The following is a 22670-nucleotide window of genomic DNA, read 5'->3' on the forward strand; positions in this document are numbered from 1 at the left end:
AATAATTATAATAATAATTAAACATTTATTTCAGGATCTAGAATCTAGACTCTAGATCTATATTAAATATATTAGTTACACTTTTATTTTATTTATTATATGGAAAAATGTTGCCTCAAAGATATATCTTTATCCTCGTAAGTCCTGACTTTTTTTATCATACATAGTTCTACAGACCGAGGCGAGAATTCTAAGTTTTGTGATTTTGATAAGGCCGCCTATTGCTTACCTTGTATTTTTTTCTCTGTGTATCTGTTTTCTGTATCGCTTACTATTTCTGGTGTACAATTAAGAGTCTTTGTATTTGTATTGTATTGTATTGTACTTACATAAATTTAAAGTTAATATTTCATTGAAAAATTTGTACTTCACCAAGTAGATTCCGCAGTAATGTACTTTGTGAAGCACATGGGGCCTTACGAGGTTAAAGTAATGAGGCCTTATATTGCTTAGCTTGTAAAATTTTCCCTGTGTAACTGTTTTCTATAATTATTACTAACTATACTAAGTGGTGTTCAATAAAGAGCTCTGTATTTGCAATTACATACATGTACACACAAGTATAGTCAGTTAAGAAAATCACTATAGTAAAAAAATGGTAAAGCTCTTACTTCCAGTGATGGATTACGTCCATTTGGAACTAAGCTGAATAAGGACCAGTCATTAAGCATATTTTAGGCATTCATGTAAATGTGTGTTCAGACTTCAGAAGTAACACAAACATGTAAACTTACATGAACATCTCCAAACTGTCCTCTGCCTATAGTTTGGATGATCTCAAAGTCTGAAATGCAAACTCTGATTCTTCGCAATTCAGCCACAGTACTACGATCTGAAAAAAATATTTTATAAACATTATAGCTCTTTTAAAATTCAAACTAGGTAATTGATTAAAAATAATCTAATATTTTACTGTATGGCATTATAGCAATAAAGTAGCAAAAATTAAGATCAAAATAATGTGATTGCTTTTACATATTTTTCAAGGTGATTGATGTTTGTAGTATGTACCCCCCACTCATGTTTTAGGCATATTTTAATGTGTAGTAACCCAAGCCAGTCAGATTTAGGGGCTGTTTCACCATCCATTGGTTAGTGTTAACTGACGGTTAAATGTGATGCCGTCTCTATTTGTTTTGTTCAAATAGACAGAGACGGCATCACATTTAACCGTCAGTTAACAGTAATCAATGGATGGTGAAACAGCCCCTTAGTAAATAATTTCTACATTTTAAATTTCTTATTTTATGTCACATTACTATGTGATAAACAAATTGTTTTTATTCTTAAAATTGATATCTATTTTATAAAGTACTAGCTGTTGCCCGCAACTCCATCTGTGAAGAATTCATTTATCACAATCCTGCAGAAACTATGTAATTTCCCAGGATAAAAATTATCCTATCCTTCCCTGGGTTTTAAATTATCTCCTTACCAAATTTCATCTAAATCACTTCAGCAGTTAAGCATGAAAAGGTACCAGACAGAGAGACACACTTTCACATTTATATTGTTAGTATAGTATGGATGCTAGAACTAAGAGAGGGTATCATGAGAGGAATTACTTATAAATAAGCTGCATGCAAGTATTGTTCATTTTGTTGTGGCATGGCTTTGGTGTCCTGAGCTATCCTATCAGAAGTTAAAACAAATAATAATACCTGACAACTGTAATGACTTTGCAATAGAACACAATTTGGCTTTGCAATAGTTGTGAGATAACCTGTTACTCTAATGATGATGCTGTACAGCAAATGAAGACATGATTTTCTTTTAATTTAGTATATTACAAACTAATGAACTTTAACTATGTACATAAAAAAAATGTTAATAATAAAACTGAATGGCTCAAGGGATGTTTACTGAGATGACGTAGTTAACGAATTCTATTAGCATTCGAATAGTTATAAAAGAATAAATGTCCTTATCAGTTTATAGTTCAGCAACATGGTTAAACATTCATAGGAGTGCAAAGAATGTATCTAAAAATAAACTAGCAGCTGCCGATATTACGAGCAGGTGGTTAATATAATTGAACAAAAAAGGGCTCACATTTGTCCACAAAGCTGCGCACCAGCTCATCGCTCTTTTTGATGGGATCATCATTGCACTCATCATACAAAACTGTGAGGGCGTCCAGCAAAGCTTCACGTTCTATTGTCCTTTTACTAAATGTACTTGTTCCCGCAGTCACTTTGCCTAAAATCTGGCGGTTCAGCCGTGCAATGCGAACAGCAATCGCTTCCTTCGAAGGTTCCATGTTTCGTTCTTATCCGAAATTATTTATTTAAATCACATGCATTGTTTTGAATGTTTGTTTTGAGAGTGTAATAAACTCTTGCCATTATTGGCAATCGCGACAGCCCGGTAAAAATGCCGTTAAGTTTTTGATTTTGAATATGGAATATCTGAACTGTCAAGTCAATGTCCTTCGTGGGGTTACTAGTGAAGAAAACGTATATTTGTAACGTTTTAAAACGTGTCTGGAACAATTTTTAGTTTAAAGTCGTGAACAATAGATGGCTCTGAATTGGGTTATGCTATTCGATAATAGATGGCGTAAGTAAATAAAAATAATAATATTTGACAAAATTAGTTGGTTTAATCGCTCATTACTAGCTCACCACTAAGTATACACGGCGCATACAAGTACAACTGCTACTACTGCTGCTGCTGCTACTACGAAACTTGGAACTCGAAGTTCGTGTCGTGCTGTCTCTCTCGCTCTCGTGTTAAATAGTATGTGTCACTCGACTTCGAGTTTTGAGTTTCGTAGTAGCCCTGCAGTCATATGAATACAAAGGCTTATTATGTGGTACTGGTACAATTTTTACGAGACACATGAGCCTGCTTGAGCAATCCAGCAGTAAGTCCAGTAAATCATAGTTACTTACAAAAAAAAAATGGAAGAAGAACAACCTCAAGCATAATTGTACGCAGATATTATAAGCCTTTGTATAAATAAGTATGACTGTTGTTATTTTTTTCCACGATCTTGAAGTCAAGCCGCTTGATCCTCTCCATTCTCTGAGTAGTCTGTGATCCTCTCGGAATGAGGGCTATCAAGGGGCAATCGCGTATGAATTCGCCGCTAGAGGCGCTAGTGTAGCGAGAGGTCTCCGAAATGTCAAATTTCACTGTTTTTGGATGAGCTACCCGGGTTTATTTATAATTAGAATATATATTGTGAATATTTTGCAATACCTACCTGAAACTAATTATGGCAAATATGCGTTACGGGACAATGAATGTCTGTGTTTTGAGACAGTTTTGTCTTTCGGAAACTTTTGGTCTCCCTATTTAGGGTTCCGGAGCCAAAATGGCAAAAACGGAACCCTTATCGAATAGTTTCGCCATGTCTGTCTATGTCCGTTCGTCCGCGGTTTTGCTCAGGAACTATCAATGCTAGAAAGCTGTAATTTTGCACGGATATATATGTAAACTAAGCCGACAAAATGGTACAATAAAAAATAAAAAAAATTTTTTTTAGTGTACTTCCCATAGACGTAGCGGGGCTGATTTTTTTTTCTCATCCAACCCTATAGTGTGGGGTATCGTTTGATAGGTCTTTTAAAACCATTAGGGGTTTGCTAAGACGATTTTTCGATTCATTAAAGTGCAAATTTTCATTAAAATCGAGCGTCCCCCGCCCCTCTAAAATCTAAACCAGGGGGTGGAAAAATTCGAAAAAATTCAGGATGGTAGTTAGTATATCAAACTTTCAAGGAAAACTATAACGGCTAACTTTGCTTGAGAATGATTAGTAGTTTTACTCTTAAATAGCAGTCTAAGGTATAAAATATACCTAAACTTGGAATATTCCGTATAAAATACGAAATCCTTAGAAAAATATTACTTATTTTTTTCGTAATGGTTACGGAACCCTATTTTGGGCGTGTCCGACAGGCTCTTGGCCGGTTTGTTTTCGAACAAAACGGGACCACGCAACAGCAACAATGGCATGCTCGATATTTTCATGGTACGGTTTTAAATTTTGTTTTTACGGCCATAATAACAAACTAACAACTATCACAATATACGTAACAAACTTAGTTGTGTGTATTGTGCTACTATACTTCAGGCAGGACCTTTGTCTACAGTGGCGCCAACTGGTGAGCGCGAAAACGGTAGCTCTTATTTGAACAATTTTTACTGCGTTTAATTTTTGGTTTGAATTAACGGTCAAATTGTAACACACGTTTCTCGGTATTTCGAACACAAATGGACTAAAGATACCTACATGTAGGTACATTTATTAGCGGGATTTATTATGTTTTTATTATAGAAGTTAACACAATTTTAAATAGTTTCGTTATTTCATTCAATAACGTGTGCAAATTTTACCGTTTAGTTTCAAATGAAAAATAAATGGAGTAGGTATGTATATACAAGGTGGGCCCTGTAACAGGAGTAAAAAATTAAACCACAGCTTCCACTCTTCATCTTGAGTTAATGTATGTTTTTTAAACTGGATGGCAAACGAACAAGCGTGGGTCTCCTGATGGTTAGAGATCACCACCGCCCATAAACATCTGCAACACCAGGGGTATTGCAGATGCTGCCAACCTAGAGGCCTAAGATGGGGTACCTCAAGTGCCAGTAATTTCACCGGCTGTCTTACTCTCCACGCCGAAATACAACAGACACAACTTTACAACAACAACTACAACTTTTGAAAATAACTTAATTGTATTATGATTTTTATTATAGTTTAAAGTTTAATTGGACAAGCAATGTATTGCGAAATCCGTCATTTTGTTACGTGACAGGCGATGTCATTTAGGTTATTGGATACCGTAAGTACCTACATACCTACCATAGAAAACCATTTAATTTGTTTGGAATAAACATAATGATAAAATTTCTTAATTTTTGAATGTTGCAGAACTAAAGTATTTCCATTTAAGTAGCAGAACCTGGGTTTTAATTTTTTGCTTCTGTTACAGGACCCACCCACCCGGTACAGGCTGGTAGGCACAGAGTAGGTACATTATTATAACTGCCGGCCACTCAGAACGGGACTTGACGCCGCATATGTCAACGAATAAGAAAGAACTCATTCGAATTAAGTAGGTGTATAACATAATTATATAAGTATTCGTGTATTCTCTCACAATATTCTCTTAATGATGAAATGTGTCGCGTCGCATTTGGCATGAAATGCCCCTTTGGGTTTCATTAAATTCATTTGTAAAATGTAACTGTAGCTACCCTTAGCGCCATCTAGCGAGCAAATATAGGAACTCCAAATTCTGCATACGCAATCGAAGTTCCACAACTCGAACACATCTATACAACTTCCAACGCTCGTCCTTCGGACTTCGGTCCCCAAGCAAAACATCTGGCTGGAGAGAGATCTCTGTACCTACTGTAGCCTCACCCTTATTCGTAAAGAGCTGCAAACCAGTTACTTATAAAAAAATGTAGAGTAAGATTTTGGTCCCGGGTGCAATACAATGCCGAAGTGATAAATGAAGACCAAACAATATCGAATATAGGTTAATAATAATAATTAATAATAATTAATAATAATCGGGTTATAGGTTAATGGAACGATTTTAACTAACATCAAGTATCTCTACCTAATCCTACGCTAGAAATCGAATTTGACAAACTCGTAATCGTCGTATTGAGTTAGTTTGTACCTACAGATAATAAAAAAATATCATCATCATTATCATCATCCCAGCCTATATATGTACCACTGCTGGGCACAGGCCTTCTCTCAGAATGAGAGGGCTTGGGCCGTAGTTCCTACGCGGGCCCAGTGCGGATTGAGAACTTTACACACACCATTGAATTACTTCGCAGATTTGTGTAGGTTTCCTCACGATGTTTCCTTCACCGCAAAGCCGTGGTAAATTTCAAATGTAATTCCGCACATGAATTTCGAAAAAATCAGAGGTGCGAGCCGGGGTTTGAACCCACGATCCTCTGCTTGAGAGTCGATAGGACAAAAGTGCAATCTTCAAAAATTGCAATCTATACTTAAAAAGTGCAATCTACAAAAAATAAATCAAATAATTGATTGAGTGATATGCTTAGCTTTTATTTAGGAAACAGACAATTTGAAGGAAGTTGTTGTTTTTTTTGTTTGGGTCAAATTTTGCAGGTTCCACTTCCGGTGGTCGGATTGAATTCAAATTAGTAGTAAACCTACCTACATGGAAGTTAAATGACAATGAAATTACAGTTCAACAAAAAGTACAGTCACCAAAAAAAGCTTGTATTAAAAATTTAACTTAAAACAGAAACTTATATTATTCAATAATTTAAATGGGTACAACCACTGATGGTACAACAAAGGCACTAGCCAGATAAGAGCCAGATATACTTAAGAATTGTTAACTTATTAATATCGACTATTATCGACACACTTAGGAAGCGTTCGTAGGTTTTCAAATGCAAATGACCGCTCAGATGCACAATAATCAATGGAAAAATCATCGCAATATTTAACATATATTTTCTGCCTTGATCGGCTTACGGTGACGCGGTTAACGTCAGCAGCGATGTAAGGGGCTGGCCACGGCGTAGACAATAAATTGCTGCGATTTAGGGCCTGCCGGGCTACTACAAAACTGGAAACTCGAAGTTCGTATCGTACCGTCCCTCTCGCTCTCGTATTAAATAGTATAAGTGTCAGAGGGACCGCACGACACGAACTTCGAGTTTCGAGTTTCGTAGTAGCCCGCTGGCCCTATACTATGAAGTGCAAAATTCGAACTTCGTATGTTGCTGTCCCATTAACACTAATAGTACTTAAAACGAGGTTGAGAGACGACGGTACGATATAACTTCGATTTTCGAATTTCGTAGTAGCCAGCTGAGATGGGGATCTCACTACCTACTACTTATCTATTAAGTTTCTCATATCATATCTAACGGATGTCTGTGCCACCGTCTCTGTTTATTCTAACAAAGAGCATAAACTGTTTAAATAAGTATCATAGCTCAGGTATCTGGGGGGGATATGAAATCAAGAACTTATCAGAGCATGATGAAGTTTTAACAGAACTCATTTTCATTTATAATTTTCATCTGGTCTGGTGGCTGGAAAATGCCTCTCCTGATAATTTGCTTGAATAATCCATACAAAAAACCGGCCAAGAGCGTGTCGAACACGCCCAAAATAGAGTTCCGTAGCCATTACGAAAAAATTAAGTAATATTTTTCTAAGGATTTCGTATTTTATACCGAATCTTATATGTTGTTTAGGTATATTTTATACCTTAGGCTGCTATTTACTCATAAACTACTAATAATTCTCAAGCAAACTTAGCCGTTATAGTTTTCCTTGAAAGTTTGATATACTTACTGCCATCCTGAATTTTTTCAAATTTTTCCACCCACCGGTTTAGATTTTAGAGGGGGGGACGCTCGATTTTAATGAAAATTTGCACTTTAAAGTTAAATATTTCGCAAACGAATCACTGAATCGAAAAATTGTCTTAACAAACCCCTAATGGTTTCAAGACCTATCCAACGATACCTCACACTATAGGGTTGGATGAGAAAAAAAAATCACCCCCACTTTTCGTCTATGGGAGGTACCCTAAAAAAATGATTTTTTATTTTTAATTGTACTATTTGGTCGGCATAGTTTACTTATATATCCTTGCAAAATAACAGCTTTCTAGCATTTATAGTCCCTGAGCAAAGCCGCGGACGGACAGACAGACAGACAGACAGACATGGCGAAACTATAAGGGTTCCGTTTTTGACATTTTGGCTCCGGAACCCTAAAAATAAGGCAGTAAGGTGGGAGTAAGAGAGCTATTAATTCAGGTAGTTAATATTGAAGTTTTGACCCGAGTGCTACCAGCAGAAAAGAGAGTTTTTCCGAACTGCTTAAATTCCTATTACATATTTGTTATTGTACCTATAATCGTAGGTCCTACATCACTTCCTGCCTTAATTTATTGAACCTTTTTCGTATCCGATCCCACTATCATTGGACAAATAAACACGTTCCGTCAAATGTTACACCGTACCTTGCCTACATATTTAGCATCACATTTCTCTAGGCCATTATTCTAAAAGCATGATATTTTTACAACTATATAGGTAAGTATATGGCGGGAGTACGAGGATGCAGCAGTTGAAAGGTTCATCGTAAAAATATCTCACAATAGGTACTACTTTACCATATTATGCCACCTTTGTTTAATCGAACAAAATAAACAGAAACAGCATTACAGATATAATATCTGTCATATAAGATAGCAGGAACAGAAGAGTGATGAAACAGATCGTTGATCGAAGGGAAAACGTATAAATGCACAAGCACAGCGTGACCGCACCCCAACCGTCCTTACCTTTTATAATCGCCGCATGTTTATATAAGGCACTGGCTGGTGGCAATTCGCTCGCAGTTTTGTCCTTACTCAGCTAGAGCTTGCAATTTACCGCGATTCAAATTGGGAACAGTTTCTTTTATATTTGCAATTGCTTAGACTTGAGTCGCAGTGTATAGTGCAATGGCGTTTCTGCAAGGACCTTCTGCGAAGCAGCTGGAACTGATTAAGCAGGACTTGGGGGAAGGGGATGGTGACCTGGAGCGGGGGGTGAGAGACCTCAGGAACATGTGCGCCACCTCCCCACATCTGCCACAGCCAGACAGCATAGGTAAGTGCTGCCATTGTCAGTAAGAGGGTATGAGATAAGTAAATAAAAGGAGAGCAGGATATTGATGATGACGTTTATTTGTGCTATTTATGTATAGTTGTATAGCTACATATTTTATTACTACAATACAATACAATTACTCTTTATTGTACACGATACATAGTAAACGCTACAGAAAATAGGTACATAAATAATTACAAGGTAAGCAATAGGCGGCCTTATCGCTTAAGAGCGATCTCTTTCAGGCAACCTTTTTACAGAACGAAGGACGGACTAGTTTACAGCAGGTGGTACATCAACAGTAGATTATTAAAACACACAACTATAATTACAATAATTGTTTTATAATGTTTTCATGATTGCTTGTTTAACATTGAAGCAAAATAGTAATTTATATTCGTGTAACTACTGTCAAAGAAGTCCAACGATGGGAACTATTTTTTAATCTTCGAGATAATTTGGTGTATAAATTATATTATTACAAAAATATAATAGGGCAAAAGGAAATCTTTAAGGACAGGGTAGGTACGCCTTTTATTAGCACTTGTGTGTGAAAATATAGATCATAGAAAACTTTCATGAATGAAAATTGTTGCATCAACTTTATTTTAAATAATGTTTTTTTAAAACAATTCCTTAGTTAAGCTTCGTTCAATAATTCCTACACATCTCTGACCTACCTACGTCCCAGTGTTGGGCACAGGCCTCCTCTTATATTAAGAGGAATGCTTCCGATTCATTTTTAAGAGCGGTCAAAAAATGAATATAGTTCAAATTAGGAACGTACATAATACATAATTCTATTTATATGGTTCTGTGAACAAACCCACAATCAATAATTAGCGAGTGTTTACTACTATGTTATTCAAAATTATTTAAATCACTTAATTATAATTACTACCAAAACCATAGAAGGTCGTTGGAAATCATAATACAACAATAACGCGGAATCAGCACATTCGGCTCGTTGGCCTCATTATCTTGAAATGTAGAGTCACACGTTATTCATTTGAGTCATTGTCATAATTATTTTAATATTAGATTAGATACACATACCTGTGGTATAATTTTGGTAATTTACTTTTGTGCCTTACTGTAGGTAAGGTTATTTTATTTTATACGGCTTAGAATAAAAACCGGCCAAGAGCGTGTCGGACACGCCCAGGATAGGGTTCCGTAGCCATTACGAAGAAATCAAGTAATATTTTTCTAAGGATTTCGTATTGTGTATGGAATCTTCCAAGTTTAGGTAGGTATGCTTCATACCTTAGGCTGCTATTTACTACTCTTAAACTACTTACTAATAAGTCTCAAGTAATCTTAGCCGCTATAATTTTCCTTGTTTTGATATATTTACTACCATTCTGTTTTTTTTTTAATTTACAACAGTTTACATTTTAGACGGGGGCGGGGGACGCTCGATTTTAATGAAAATATGCACTTTCAGGTTGAATATTTCGCAAACAGATCGCTGAATAGAAAAATCGTCTTAGCAACTCCCCAATGGTTCCCCAAAAGACCTATCCAACGATAGGTAACCCACACTATAGGGGAAGTCGAGAAAAAAAAATCACCTCCACTTTACGTCTATGGGAGGGTACTCTAAAAATTTTTTTTTTTTTTTTTTTTTTATTTTTTTACCACTGTATATTAAAAAAAGGCCGTGGTGGCCTAGTGGTTTGACCTATCGCCTCTCAAACATCGCACCTCTGAGTTTTTCGAAATTCATGTGCGGAATTACATTTGAAATTTACCACGAGCTTTGCTGAAGGAAACATCGTGAGGAAACCTGCACTAACCTGCGAAGCAATTCAATGGTGCGTTCCCAATCACTGGGCCCGCGTGGGAACTATGGCAAGCCCTGTTGAGAAGGCCTGTGACATGACGATGATGATGCGAAATATATAATGGCTTTCTATTACTAACGGACAGACAACGAATGACAGGACACGAAATTATAAGGGTTCCTAGTTACTACGGAGCCCTAAAAATGAAGGAACTTTATATACGAGTACGTACTTGCTCTCAAGTTTTCGATTTTACTACCTAATTTTCTAATTGTTTGGTTCTTGAAGTAAATTATGAGATCAGTTAAAACTAAATAGAGTACCTAACGGTCAAATATTAGTTTTGAATAGAAAATAATATTTTATACTTATTCGTAAATAATTAGTACTTAATTAGTATTTATATCCCATGGAATTAATAAATCTACACGAATGTATTAACGACTCATAAAAATAGATAAGTAAATGCACAGTAAGTAGTTTTTTGTTTCTATATTATTAATCTAAATATAGTTTTTATTTACCCGCAACATAATATTTTCTTGTTGACGAGATTGGTGTGTATTCACCAACATATTAATTGTTTTATTATTCAAAATTAAATAATATTATAATTAAATCATATTGTTATTTAATTTTAAATAATAAAACAATTTATATGTTGATTAAGAAAATACACACCAATCTCGTCAACAAGAAAAATACGTCGACTCATCGTTTTAAGTTATTTGCTTTGTTCTTGTAACTGCTTCTACCTATATGTGTAAGTCAAATATGTTTCTTATAGTCTTATTTACCTGGAATACCTAAGACTAATCTTTTAAACAAATCGTCACTACTTTGAAAAAAGCCCGTATATCAAAATCGATAATTTTACTGAGTGAACTTTATGAACATTATTTCAAGAGTCAATTTTGTTGACGTATTGATTTGATATACGAGATTTTTTCAAAGTAGTGACGAAAACGAAATACATTCTTGTATTACTGCCTCCATGATCGACAATTCAGAATGTTGCTGCACATTTCATTATAAGTATTTGAGTCGGCCTACGCATTATGATAATTTGTATTATACTTACCAGCTGTTAACCGCAACTTCATCAATGAGGAATTAATTTATTGCTCTCCCACGGAAACTTTGCAGTTTTCCAAGATGAAAACTAGCCTCTATTCTTTCTCGGGACTTAAACTATTTCTATACCAAATTTTACCTAAATTGGTTCAGACGTTATTGATTGAGTAACAAATATCTTCTCAAATTTTCTCATTTAAGTAAGTTTTAATATTTAATGTATTAATACAGCTATCAAAGATTAATAATCGTCCAACAGTAACGCAGGTTTAGGCCCAGTAAAGACTGTCCACGATAAAATCCGAGCATGCCTGATTTGGTGTATCTTTGTAATGAATGCTAATTTTCAAACATCACTTTATTTTAAGTAGTTAGTGGTTATGAAACTACATAATACAAATTTAATCATAATAAAAAGTTAGGGCGTCTGTGAGTTTAAGTTTTATATAGTTATTAGACTGTGCCTAAATTATTAATGTATTTTGTACAGCGTCTTCTGACGATCTTTTCTAGGTTTTCATGTAAAGTTTATATATTATTTTAAAATTGGACAATAAACTTTATAGCTTATAACATTTTCTTTTCGAATTAACTTCAGATTGAGGTAGTTTGGAAATGTTTTAACTTTGGTGAATTTGCCTTTTTGACAGAAAGCTAAAACTAAAACTCACAGACGCTCAAACATTTTATTGTGATTGTATTTTTATCATGTAGTTTCATAACCACTGACTATTACAAAAAAATGCTGCTTGAAAATTAGGATTCATTACAAAGATACACCAGATCAGGCATGCCCGGATTTTATCGTGGACAGTCTTTAAATCCTAACTTATCACAGATCCAATTCTTCACGATCCCAGTTCTTAACAGTCCCAATTCTTCACAATGCCAATTTTTCACAGATCCAGTTCTGTCACGATCCCAGTTCTTAACAGACCCAATTCTTCCCAATGCCAACTTTTCACAGATCCAGATCCGTCACTATCTCAGTTCTTAACAGTCCCAATTCTTCCCAATGCCAACTTTTCACAGATCCAGATCCGTCACTATCCCAGTTCTTAACAGTCCCAATTCTTCACAATGCCAACTTTTCAAAAACCCATTTATTCACAATCCTAGTTCTTGACATTCCAAATTCTTAACTATCCCAATTCTTCAGAGTCCGAACTTTTCACAGACCTAATTCTTTACATTCCCAGCTTATCACGCAGGCAGGCACTTAATTTGAGCTCTTTACAAACCCAATTCCTCATAATCTCACCACTTCCTGGTCATAAATGGTATTATATTTTTACCCAACGGCCCCAAAAATGGCATCATGTTTTTAAGTATATTTATAGATGTAGGTGTGTATGCACGGATGTATGTAGATTATATATTGATAAAAGTTATTCAGTAGTTATTAGTCTTCATTAACAGTTCTTAGATGTTTACATTCTCAAGTATTTGAATACTAGATATGTAATTAAAGAGATTATGATGAAACATTAGGTACTTTACGATAAAACCTACTTAAATAATTCGTGCCAAACCGGCCGATAAATCTTGAATTTAATAAGTAGGTAGGTATGAAGAATAGGTACTTCCAAAAATTTTAATTGTGATGTAATTACCTGAAAATATTATAATTTAGGAATGGTATCTAGAATGTGATAATTTAATTAAAGAATGTGAATAACTGGGAATGTGAAAACTTGGTAATGTGATATTTTAAAGAATGTGAATCCTAGGAATGTGAAAACCAGGGAATGTGATAATTTAGAAATGTGAATGCCTGAGAATGTGATAATTTAAGAATGTGAATGCCTGGGAATGTGATAATTTAGGAATGTGAATGCCTGGGAATGTGATAATTTAGAAATGTGAATTCCTGGGAATGTAAATGCCTGGGACTAATCCCTGTCATTCATTGTAGCGTTCTAATTAAGGGGAGGCCTTATTGTTCAGCAGTGGACGTCTTCCGGCTGATGACGACAATGATGATAATGATGTAGAATAGATTATTCAACAACAACAACCAAAACAAAAAAAATACCTACACAATGTGCTCAAAACACCTACGCGGTTCTAAAAATAACCAAACTGGCCGAACTTAATTAGTGGAATTATTCGCATACAGATTATAAGTAGAGTCAGATACATGGTTTTTTTTATTTGAGGTGTAATCTAGTTACAAATATAACGATGTTGTTTACAACGCAGCGCAAACAGGCATAGCGGCGGCGCATATCAAGTTTTTTTGTGCAAATACGTCAATACAAACTTGTTGATGAGAAATAACGCACCCTACTCTTTAATAATAATATTGTGTGTGACCCGACCCTAATTTACTAATTTAAAAGGCCATTCTCTCGTTCTGATGGAGCTGCGCACCTTTGATCAGTACAGTCACCTGCATTAATATCTGCCACAGTGGAGCGTGCTAAAATATCTGACACGTCCTACCGGCCGGCGGCCCTACAAGTACCTAGAGTCGTATCAGATATTTATCAGATATTGTGGCACATATTAATGCAGGTGATGTACATTTTGGTTAAAATTTTTAGCCATAAAAATACTTTCTAGATATTTCAACAAAATTGAATGAATGATTGGTGTTCTAATCTCGAAAGTTTAAGTGGGTAGGTACTCTGGATTTATTATTTCTAAATTATTACAGACGTGAATTTTTATATTCGGTAGGTATGTGTTTTTATTGATTTCCGTAAACTTCATTTCAGATGGTCAATTCATTGAAAGAAACTATGTCACAATTAACTTTTTAGCGAAATCGATAAAACATTTTTCTTAAGGTATACATAATGAGTAGGTAATTATAACTTTATAGTCATTGTTAAACGTTAAATTATAATAAATGTAAAAAACACTTGATGTGACACAATAAGAAAGACACAAAAAAACCTCAATTTTTTCTTATCTTATTTTGCTAAATAAGTATCAATAAAGACAATTTCAGCTGGGACTTAAAAAACGTTTTTTCTTAAGCAAGTAACTGTTTCTTTCTAACTTTTACACTGTTTTAGGTAGGTACCTACCTTACCGCGCATAATTTTAATTATCTGTAATTCTTGGCTGTCTATTCCACAGTAATACTTAAACTACCTACTTTCATTTAATATCATATATATGTATGTAGAGTTTTATTTTAAGGAAACACCTTAGTTGGCGAGATAAAATATAATTCAATAAAAACTCAAAGATACACAATCTTAATTATAATAAGCAAATCAACACGTCCTTTCGCACACACGTCTTACGTCTTTCTCCTCGACACTCATTCACTCCATCTCCCTCATTCGATCATCACATTCAATCAGTCATTCAGCATATCACTCATTCCTACAGCTCGGCCTTCCTGCTTGTGCCTGTCCTCGGGCACACCGTACCTAAAGTTATACAATGCAAAACATCTTTAAACAAACTTACCTATACTGAAAACAAAACTAAACCGTCATCCATCTAAATAATAAAACAAACTCTTAACAAACACCTAAGTAGACATCTCATCATAAACATCTCATATTATTTTACAAAGCCGAATCATTAAAATTTTATCAAAAAAAATCGTTTATGGGGCAGTCAGTCGAATACTTTTCGTGAAACCGCAAAAACATAAGAAATAAAAACTCTACCTTATATGCAGTGCAGCATAACGTCTTTTGACTGACCCGCAGTTCATTGACCCCTAGGCCACGGCTTCATGTAATCAGCTGACGTAGAAGTACGAGTGGGTCCTTCTGTCGAACTGTCTGCCTTCTCTACGTCGTACCGGTCCTTGCCCGTCACGGCTGTCACGCGGTAGGGTCCCAGAAATTTAGGTTTCAATTTCAAACATGTACCAAACTGCGTCCTCATGATAGCCACACGATCTCCAACATGATACAATGTGCTAACTTTGCGTCGTTTATTGTAGTTACGTCTATTTTCTTCTTGCACCTTCAATATCTGCGCCTTCGCTGAACATCGTAGCTGCTCTCGGTTACAGATATAAGCATCTCGTTCCTCTTGCAATAACATATCGTATATTTCAATATCTTCCTTTGTTCGCATTTTCGTTCCAAACATCAGTTCAAATGGTGTCGTATCGATACTTCTTTGATACGTGCTATTAAGAGCTGTCTGCAGTCTCGCAACATGCTTATACCACAGTCCTGGATCTGAAATGCACAGCTTGTCAATACTGATACCAAAATGCGATGGATTCTTTCAACTTGTCCGTTTCCTCTTGGAATTCCAGTCGTAATAAGCGTATGTTGAATATTCTCCGTCTGACAATATTCCTTAAACTCGTTGCTCGTAAACGCAGCTCCTCGATCTGTAATAAGTCTATAAGGATTACCAAAAGCCTGTTGATGTATCCTTAGCTTTTCCAATGTCTCTTTCGCCGTTGTACTCTTAGTTGGGAATACCCAAACAAACTTCGTGAATGCGTCAACAATCGTAAGTATATAGTTATACTGCTTCTTTGTTTCAGATAAAGGTCCAATATGATCGCAATGTAGTGTGTGCAACGGAATACTGCCCTTGTCAATGCAATGAAGAAAACCTTCTTGTTTTCCACTCTTCTTAGTCGCCAGCAGACATGGAATGCATGTGACCATAAACTCGTCTATCTTCTTATGTAAATCTTGTATATGATAATCTCTACTAATTAACTCCACCATCTTCTTTTTCCCAAAATGTCCGTTCTCATGTACTCTTTTTATGATATCACCTTCCATTCCCTGTGGAATGACTAATTGCAGTCCTTTGTAGAGTATATCATTCTGCATACAGTAATCCATGTATGGTTTTTCTTTCAAAATTTCTCGAATCGCCCTTAAACCACAATCTAGTTCTTGAGCTTTCTTGATCTGCTCATGGAATTCTCTGGTAACTACTCCGACATATCTACTTAAAGCATCAACATGTTTCATCTGCGATCCTGTACGATGTACTATTTCATAGTCGTACTCCTGTAGTACTAATACCCATCGAGCTACTCGGGTAGTTAAATCTTTTTTCCTCAGCGTCATCTCAAAAGCCTGGCAATCAGTAATAATTTTAAATTTTAGTCCGTATAAATAATGTCTAAATTTCTTCACTCCTTCAATTATTGCTAAAGCCTCAAGCTCGTAACTCGTGTACTTCTGTTCTGCGTCATTAGTCTTCCTGCTCATATAATACACTGGGTGCATATGGTTGTCATCTGGACATCGTTGAAGTAAAATAGCAGCTACTGCGTACATCGATGCATCCGTGTGCAATTCTGTGTACAAACATGGGTCAAAAATTCTTAATACAGGCTTACTTATCAGTTCCTTCTTCAACATGTTAAACGCTGCTTTCTGAGGTTTACCAAATGCAAAATCAACATCTTTCTTAAGCAATTCTGTTAAAGGTTGTGCAATAAGAGCAAAGTTTTGGATAAACTTCCTGAAGTACGATGCTAAACCAACAAATCCATGTAACTGCTTCACGTTAGTAGGTTGAGGAAATCTTACCACAGCATCTACCTTTTCTGGTGTTGGTTGCACAGTTCCGTCCTCCACAACATGACCAAGGTACTCCACCTTCCTTTGGATCAGTTGCGCCTTCTTCCAGTTAATCTCGACTCCATACTGAGATGCTCTTACTAGTACTAACTTAAGTCGTTCAACGGCTTGTGTCTCGTCCTCTGCAATTATAATGACGTCATCAATAAAAATCAGAACAATTCCCATCTCAATAAAAATCTCTGAAAATCGCGTTAATAAATCTTGTGAACACCTTTGGACATACCGATAAACCAAACGGAGCCTTTAAAAATTCGTATTGCCCGTTATGTGTCACAAACGCAGTATATTTGACAGAGTCTTCGTGAACTGTCAAATGAAAATACCCATTCTTCAAATCAATCGTACTAAACACCCTTCCCTTTGCCAGCTTATCAATATGATCTCCTATGACTGGCAACGGATATTCGTCTTTCACCATCTTTTTGTTTATCTGTCGATAATCAACACAAATTCTAGTGCTACCATCCTTCTTCTTGACAAGCACCAATGGGCTAGCGTACTCGGAATAACTTACCCGAACCACCCCGTCTTCTAGACATTGTTTCACCTGACGCTCAACCTCTTGTTGCTCGGCCAAAGCCAGCCGTCGTGGTCGTTGCGCAACCGGGACGTCATCCTTCAATGTAATGCGCAACTGAACTGGAGCCTCTTTCGTCTTGTTAGGCCGATACGTCTCAACAACTTGTCTTACCTCCTCTTGTAACTCTGGATCCTTCATGTAACCTATAACATCGGAAACGCAAAAACTACACATAAAGCTAAGGTACCAATCATTACTAGACTTCAATAAAAGTACTCGACTGCCTTCCATAACAAACGTTACACTCTTTAAAAAATCTTGGCCTAAAATTACAGAAAACGGCATCACATTCCTAGGCACAATATGTAAAACTACGTCTTCGAAACATTGTTCATCTATAAAAATGTTTGTTTTGATAAAACCTAACGAATAAACACGCGTCGAACCAAGTCCACTCAAAGAAATCATGCTCTGTTCATATTTTGGCGCGTTCAAAGCTTGTAAACAGTCAATCGAAATTAAATTAATGTCACTTCCTGAGTCTATTAATGCACTAATACTTTTTCCAAATAAAATAATTTCTTTCATCGGTTTACGATACGTCGGCCGTCCGCCATCATCGTTGACATTGTTGTTGTCACTCATGTCATTCGCTACAGTCGTCTCCTGTGGCGCCGTCATTGCCGCCATCTTGACCGAACCGAATGAAGTCTCAGTCTCGTTCTGTCGTTCGCTCTTGTTCCCGTTCGGAATGTTGTTATTAACACACATGTGACTCGCCGCTGATCCGCCATTTTGCCTTTGATGACTTTTGCTTGTTCCCGCCGTCGATGTACATTGTGATGAAATGTGACCAAATTCATTGCACCGGAAACATTTTAGTCCTTTAGGCTTGTGCGGGCACTCATTGGACATGTGGTTATTCTCTCCGCAACTGTAACACTTACTTTTCGGCTTATTTCTAACTTCCTGGATAGGCAAATTTGGGGTCTTCTTAGTTTCCAAATCTTCTTTAATCATTTCATAAATTTTGAATTTTTCTTTTAACTCAGAATATGTCGTCACTCCATATAACATCATTTTCTTCATTGGGTCGTCTCTTATACCGTCGATAATATATTTGATCGCGACATAATCGGGCATCTTCCCACGTTTACCCAGTTCTTTCATGATGAGCATATAGTCGATGCACGATTCGTCAGACTTCTTCACTCGTGAACTCATCATTTCGTGGATAGTCTTGCTGTCAATAGTATCCGGGAATTCTTTTAAAAGACTAGCTTTTAACTCATCCCACGTCTTGTACATCCTCTCAGCGCGTAACCATAGTGCCGCAGTACCTGTCAACGACCGCCTTGCCATGAGTAACTGCTGTACCGGCGTCCATCCGAACACCTCGGCATGGTCTTCCACGTCTTGGATCCACTTGGTCGCAGGATACGCCTTATCCTGGCCAGAGAACTTTGGAACCAGTTCCTCTGTCAGATGTAACATGGCACCGCCCCCTCGTGATGATGACATCGCTTCTTCAAAAGAATCTTCAAATTCTACTCGCCGACTGTTACGTCTTGTTTCTTTAGGCATTTTCTCGTCACAACTTGTATTTAAATTGTATTTTCGTCGTCTGGATTTTTCGTTTGACGTGAGCCGTCGTCGTCGTCTTTTGTTCTATGAACACGTCGTCGTCTTAAAAAATCCAGTTGGATCGCTGTGATCTCGGTCGAGCCCCCAAAAACTGTAGAGTTTTATTTTAAGGAAACACCTTAGTTGGCGAGATAAAATATAATTCAATAAAAACTCAAAGATACACAATCTTAATTATAATAAGCAAATCAACACGTCCTTTCGCACACACGTCTTACGTCTTTCTCCTTGACACTCATTCACTCCATCTCCCTCATTCGATCATCACATTCAATCAGTCATTCAGCATATCACTCATTCCTACATGTATGACTCATTGAATGTTTCCTTAAACTTAATGGAAATCAAAAATGATACGTTGTATACCTGATTCCTATTCAAAAACCCGAGACATTATTTAATTATAATAACTTTGAAACTAGACATAATCCTTTAAGTTACATTTTCCGGACTAAGGGGCTGTTTCACCATCCATTGATTAGTGCTGACTGACTTTTAAATGTGATGTCGTCTCTATTTGTTTTGTTCGAATAAACGGAGACAATAGACACTAATCAATGGATGGTGAAACAGCCCCTACACTTCTGTAACTCGCAATATATTTCTTGCACCATCTTTTGAGCCTTTAGCATCAATTGTTTCATGTTGTTAAGTATACAAAATACTGAACAGTTCGTTACGTTAATAATTAAGAATCAAATGCCAAATGACCATGAAATGGCTCTCTTGGTAGCGAAGTCGAGCGAAGTCAACATTTCCTTTGCGATCGTTGGATGTCGCCGCTACAATGATAGTCGTGCACAGTGTAACGGACCTACAGCAACACCTAATATTTATCTATTGACCTTAAATTTGTATTTGTATTTGTAGATATTAAGCCTTGTATTTCGCTTTATTAGCAATAATAATTTATTTAATAGAAATAAGCTGTATTGCCTGCGGCTTCGCAACCCGTTCTGTTCCATTTTTTTTAACACAAGCCTTATCCTGACAATAACGAACACACAAAAGGATTATCTTTTGTCTTATTTACTTATATTTCTCGCTGTAGTGAGGTGAAAAATTGGTTATTTAGCTCGGCTGTGCTGTAAGGTTGTTTAGCATCTCGTTCCATGAAACCATGTTAGTTTCCTTCACTTGCGCAGGTTTCAATATAAGCACTGCTTTGTATCCCCCATCATGCAGTTGAACCTAACACGCTCCTACTCAACTCATGCGCTCGTCGTCGCATCTAGCTGTCCGGTTGTTGAATCAGACTTCAGTTGGCCAAACATCAGTTGTAATCAAATTGCCCAACGATCATGTAGCAATATATTATAATAATGACCGGGCAATGTGATAAATAATGAAGTTTAGATAATAATTATTACTTTGCCCGGTATTGCTTGTCATAATTCACAATGCCCGGGCATCAGGTATAAATAATGCCCTTATTAATCACTTGGTCCATTCATCCATACTATACAATATACTATACTATATATACTATATATACTATTATACTATATACTATATATACTATAATATTATAAATGCGAAAGTAACTCTGTCTGTCTGTCTGTCTGTCTGTCTGTCTGTCTGTCTGTCTGTCTGTTACGCTTTCACGCAAAAACCGCTGAACCGATTTGGATGAAATTTGGTACAGAGATAGAATAGACCATGGGAAAGAACATAGGCTATCTTTTATCGCGAAAAAAAGGCTTTAAGGGGTTGAAATAGGGGGTGAAAGTTTATATGGTGGAAGTTCGTCGCTGTTGGAAATAAAACCATGAAACTTGGCATTTAGACACTTAATAAGAAATAAGTTGGTATGTGTTTTAGCTTTTTTGAAAATTCGACCTGTGAGGGGATGAAATAGGGGATGAAAGCTCATATGGAAGGTCGTCATTATCGAAGATAAATTGATGTTTCTTTATGAAACTTGGTATTTGGGCACGTGATAAGAGATAAATAATTGTTTCTTAAAACCGGTTAAAATCGACTCGAACTCGCGCGTCAAGGGTTCCGTGCATAGGTATTTATGAATATCAAGTGTTAGCAGAGCCAAGCTCATAAGCAAAATGTACGCAATGTGGGGTCATTTTACATGGCTTATTAACATAGACAGTCAGACATGAAAAATTATGATTTTCAGATTTTTCTTACTTATTTTGCTATAAAGGGAATAAAATTTGCTATAAGAGCTTCCTTTATACAAAATTTCAAGTTTATAGGACAGCCGAAAGTACCCTATAACTTTTTTTGAGTTTAGGGTTTTAATTTCAACTCGATAAATACTCCGCACGTTTACGGGATAAAGGGTCTTGACAGACAGACGGACGGACGGACAGCAAAGTCATCCTATAAGAGTTCAATTTTTTTCCTTTTGAGGTACGGAACCCTAAAAAACATTTATTACGGCTCTTTTCAAATTTCGACATTTTTCATACCTACTTGAAAATATGGGGATGAAAGTTCGTAAAGAATTCCAAACAAATTTACTATAAGTAAGTATAGAAATATGTGTAGCAATGCTTAGTAAGAATGCCGTCTTAATTATAATCCTACCCTCCTAACTTACAATACAGGACGTAAGATGTCAAGAGCTCACTATGAAGAATTAGTCCTTTTGTGTTGGCAGGGTAGAATATTTATGTTTTACCAAAGAATGGAAGAACAAAAAAAAATAGTTTAGATATAAAGCAATGTATTAAAATAGGTTATTTTCAGTAAACCGTAGAAGTTTCTATGTGCTATTATTGGCAGAATAGGTACCCTAAATAAATTAAATACTTTCCAAAGTTACTATTCCACGCGGACGAAGTCGCGGGCAAAAGCTAGTAGCATATAATTATACAAGAATTGCTCGATTAAAGGTAGATACTTATGTAGATTCCTCGCTACGCTCAAGATTCAACTCTAGAATCGCTCGCTCTGCTTTAGATTCCAAATAATGCCCTCGCTGTTAAAATATCATTTGGCTCCTTTGTGATACAATCTACTATTATATTTAGCGGAAACCTTAAATACGTACCCCCTTATTCATAAACGACAATCAAACCTATTTTAGTTAAAATGCCGCTAAAATTCGTTTGTCCTTATCTGTCACTTCGACATTTGTATTTGTTAGAAAGGGACAAAGCATTTGTTAGTTAACATAGGCTTGTTAAGTTTTATGAATAAGGGGGTTAATATTATGGAACACTTTTGTCATTTTTGACATTACGTCACGATTGTACAAGTATTATACCGGATGTGGCCTGTAACACGGTCTAATAATTAAAACTAGATTGTACTCGTCAAACTGAACAATATTAGTTCTGCGACTTTTAACAATAATTCGTTTTTTTTAAATTAAACTTTAAAGTTTATTTGAAGAAGCAATGTAAAGCAAAATGTTTGATATTTGTAGCATGACAGGCGACGTCAGTTGGATTCTAGGATGCGTACATTGAATTTACGATTAAGTTTGTTAAAAAAAAACAAAAGCTAAGTTTTGAT

At 36.1% G+C, this 22670-nt stretch overlaps 3 protein-coding genes across 3 annotated transcripts in view; 1 reads left to right on the forward strand and 2 right to left on the reverse strand.

The window, feature by feature from the left end:
- The window catches only part of LOC141431189 (uncharacterized), a 30345-nt gene extending 27961 nt beyond the window's left edge, over nucleotides 1-2384 (reverse strand). The window contains exons 1-2 of the mRNA XM_074092247.1: nucleotides 2053-2384; nucleotides 735-832 (exon numbers count right to left, since the gene is read on the reverse strand). Coding sequence (XP_073948348.1) covers nucleotides 735-832; nucleotides 2053-2260 — 306 coding nt within the window. The 5' untranslated portion in view covers nucleotides 2261-2384. The remainder of the gene's footprint in view (nucleotides 1-734; nucleotides 833-2052) is intronic.
- A 5957-nt stretch (nucleotides 2385-8341) lies between these two features.
- The window catches only part of LOC141431195 (alpha-tocopherol transfer protein-like), a 30788-nt gene continuing 16459 nt past the window's right edge, over nucleotides 8342-22670 (forward strand). Inside the window, exon 1 of the mRNA XM_074092256.1 lies at nucleotides 8342-8628. Coding sequence (XP_073948357.1) covers nucleotides 8481-8628 — 148 coding nt within the window. The 5' untranslated portion in view covers nucleotides 8342-8480. The remainder of the gene's footprint in view (nucleotides 8629-22670) is intronic.
- LOC141431190 (uncharacterized) lies at nucleotides 17186-19412 on the reverse strand. Its single transcript, XM_074092248.1, has one exon. It carries the CDS (start codon nucleotides 19128-19130, stop codon nucleotides 17193-17195), a length of 1938 nt encoding a protein of 645 aa, XP_073948349.1. The 5' UTR covers nucleotides 19131-19412; the 3' UTR covers nucleotides 17186-17192.

Source organism: Choristoneura fumiferana, chromosome 9, assembly GCF_025370935.1.
Source record: "Choristoneura fumiferana chromosome 9, NRCan_CFum_1, whole genome shotgun sequence".
Taxonomy (NCBI): domain Eukaryota; kingdom Metazoa; phylum Arthropoda; class Insecta; order Lepidoptera; family Tortricidae; genus Choristoneura; species Choristoneura fumiferana.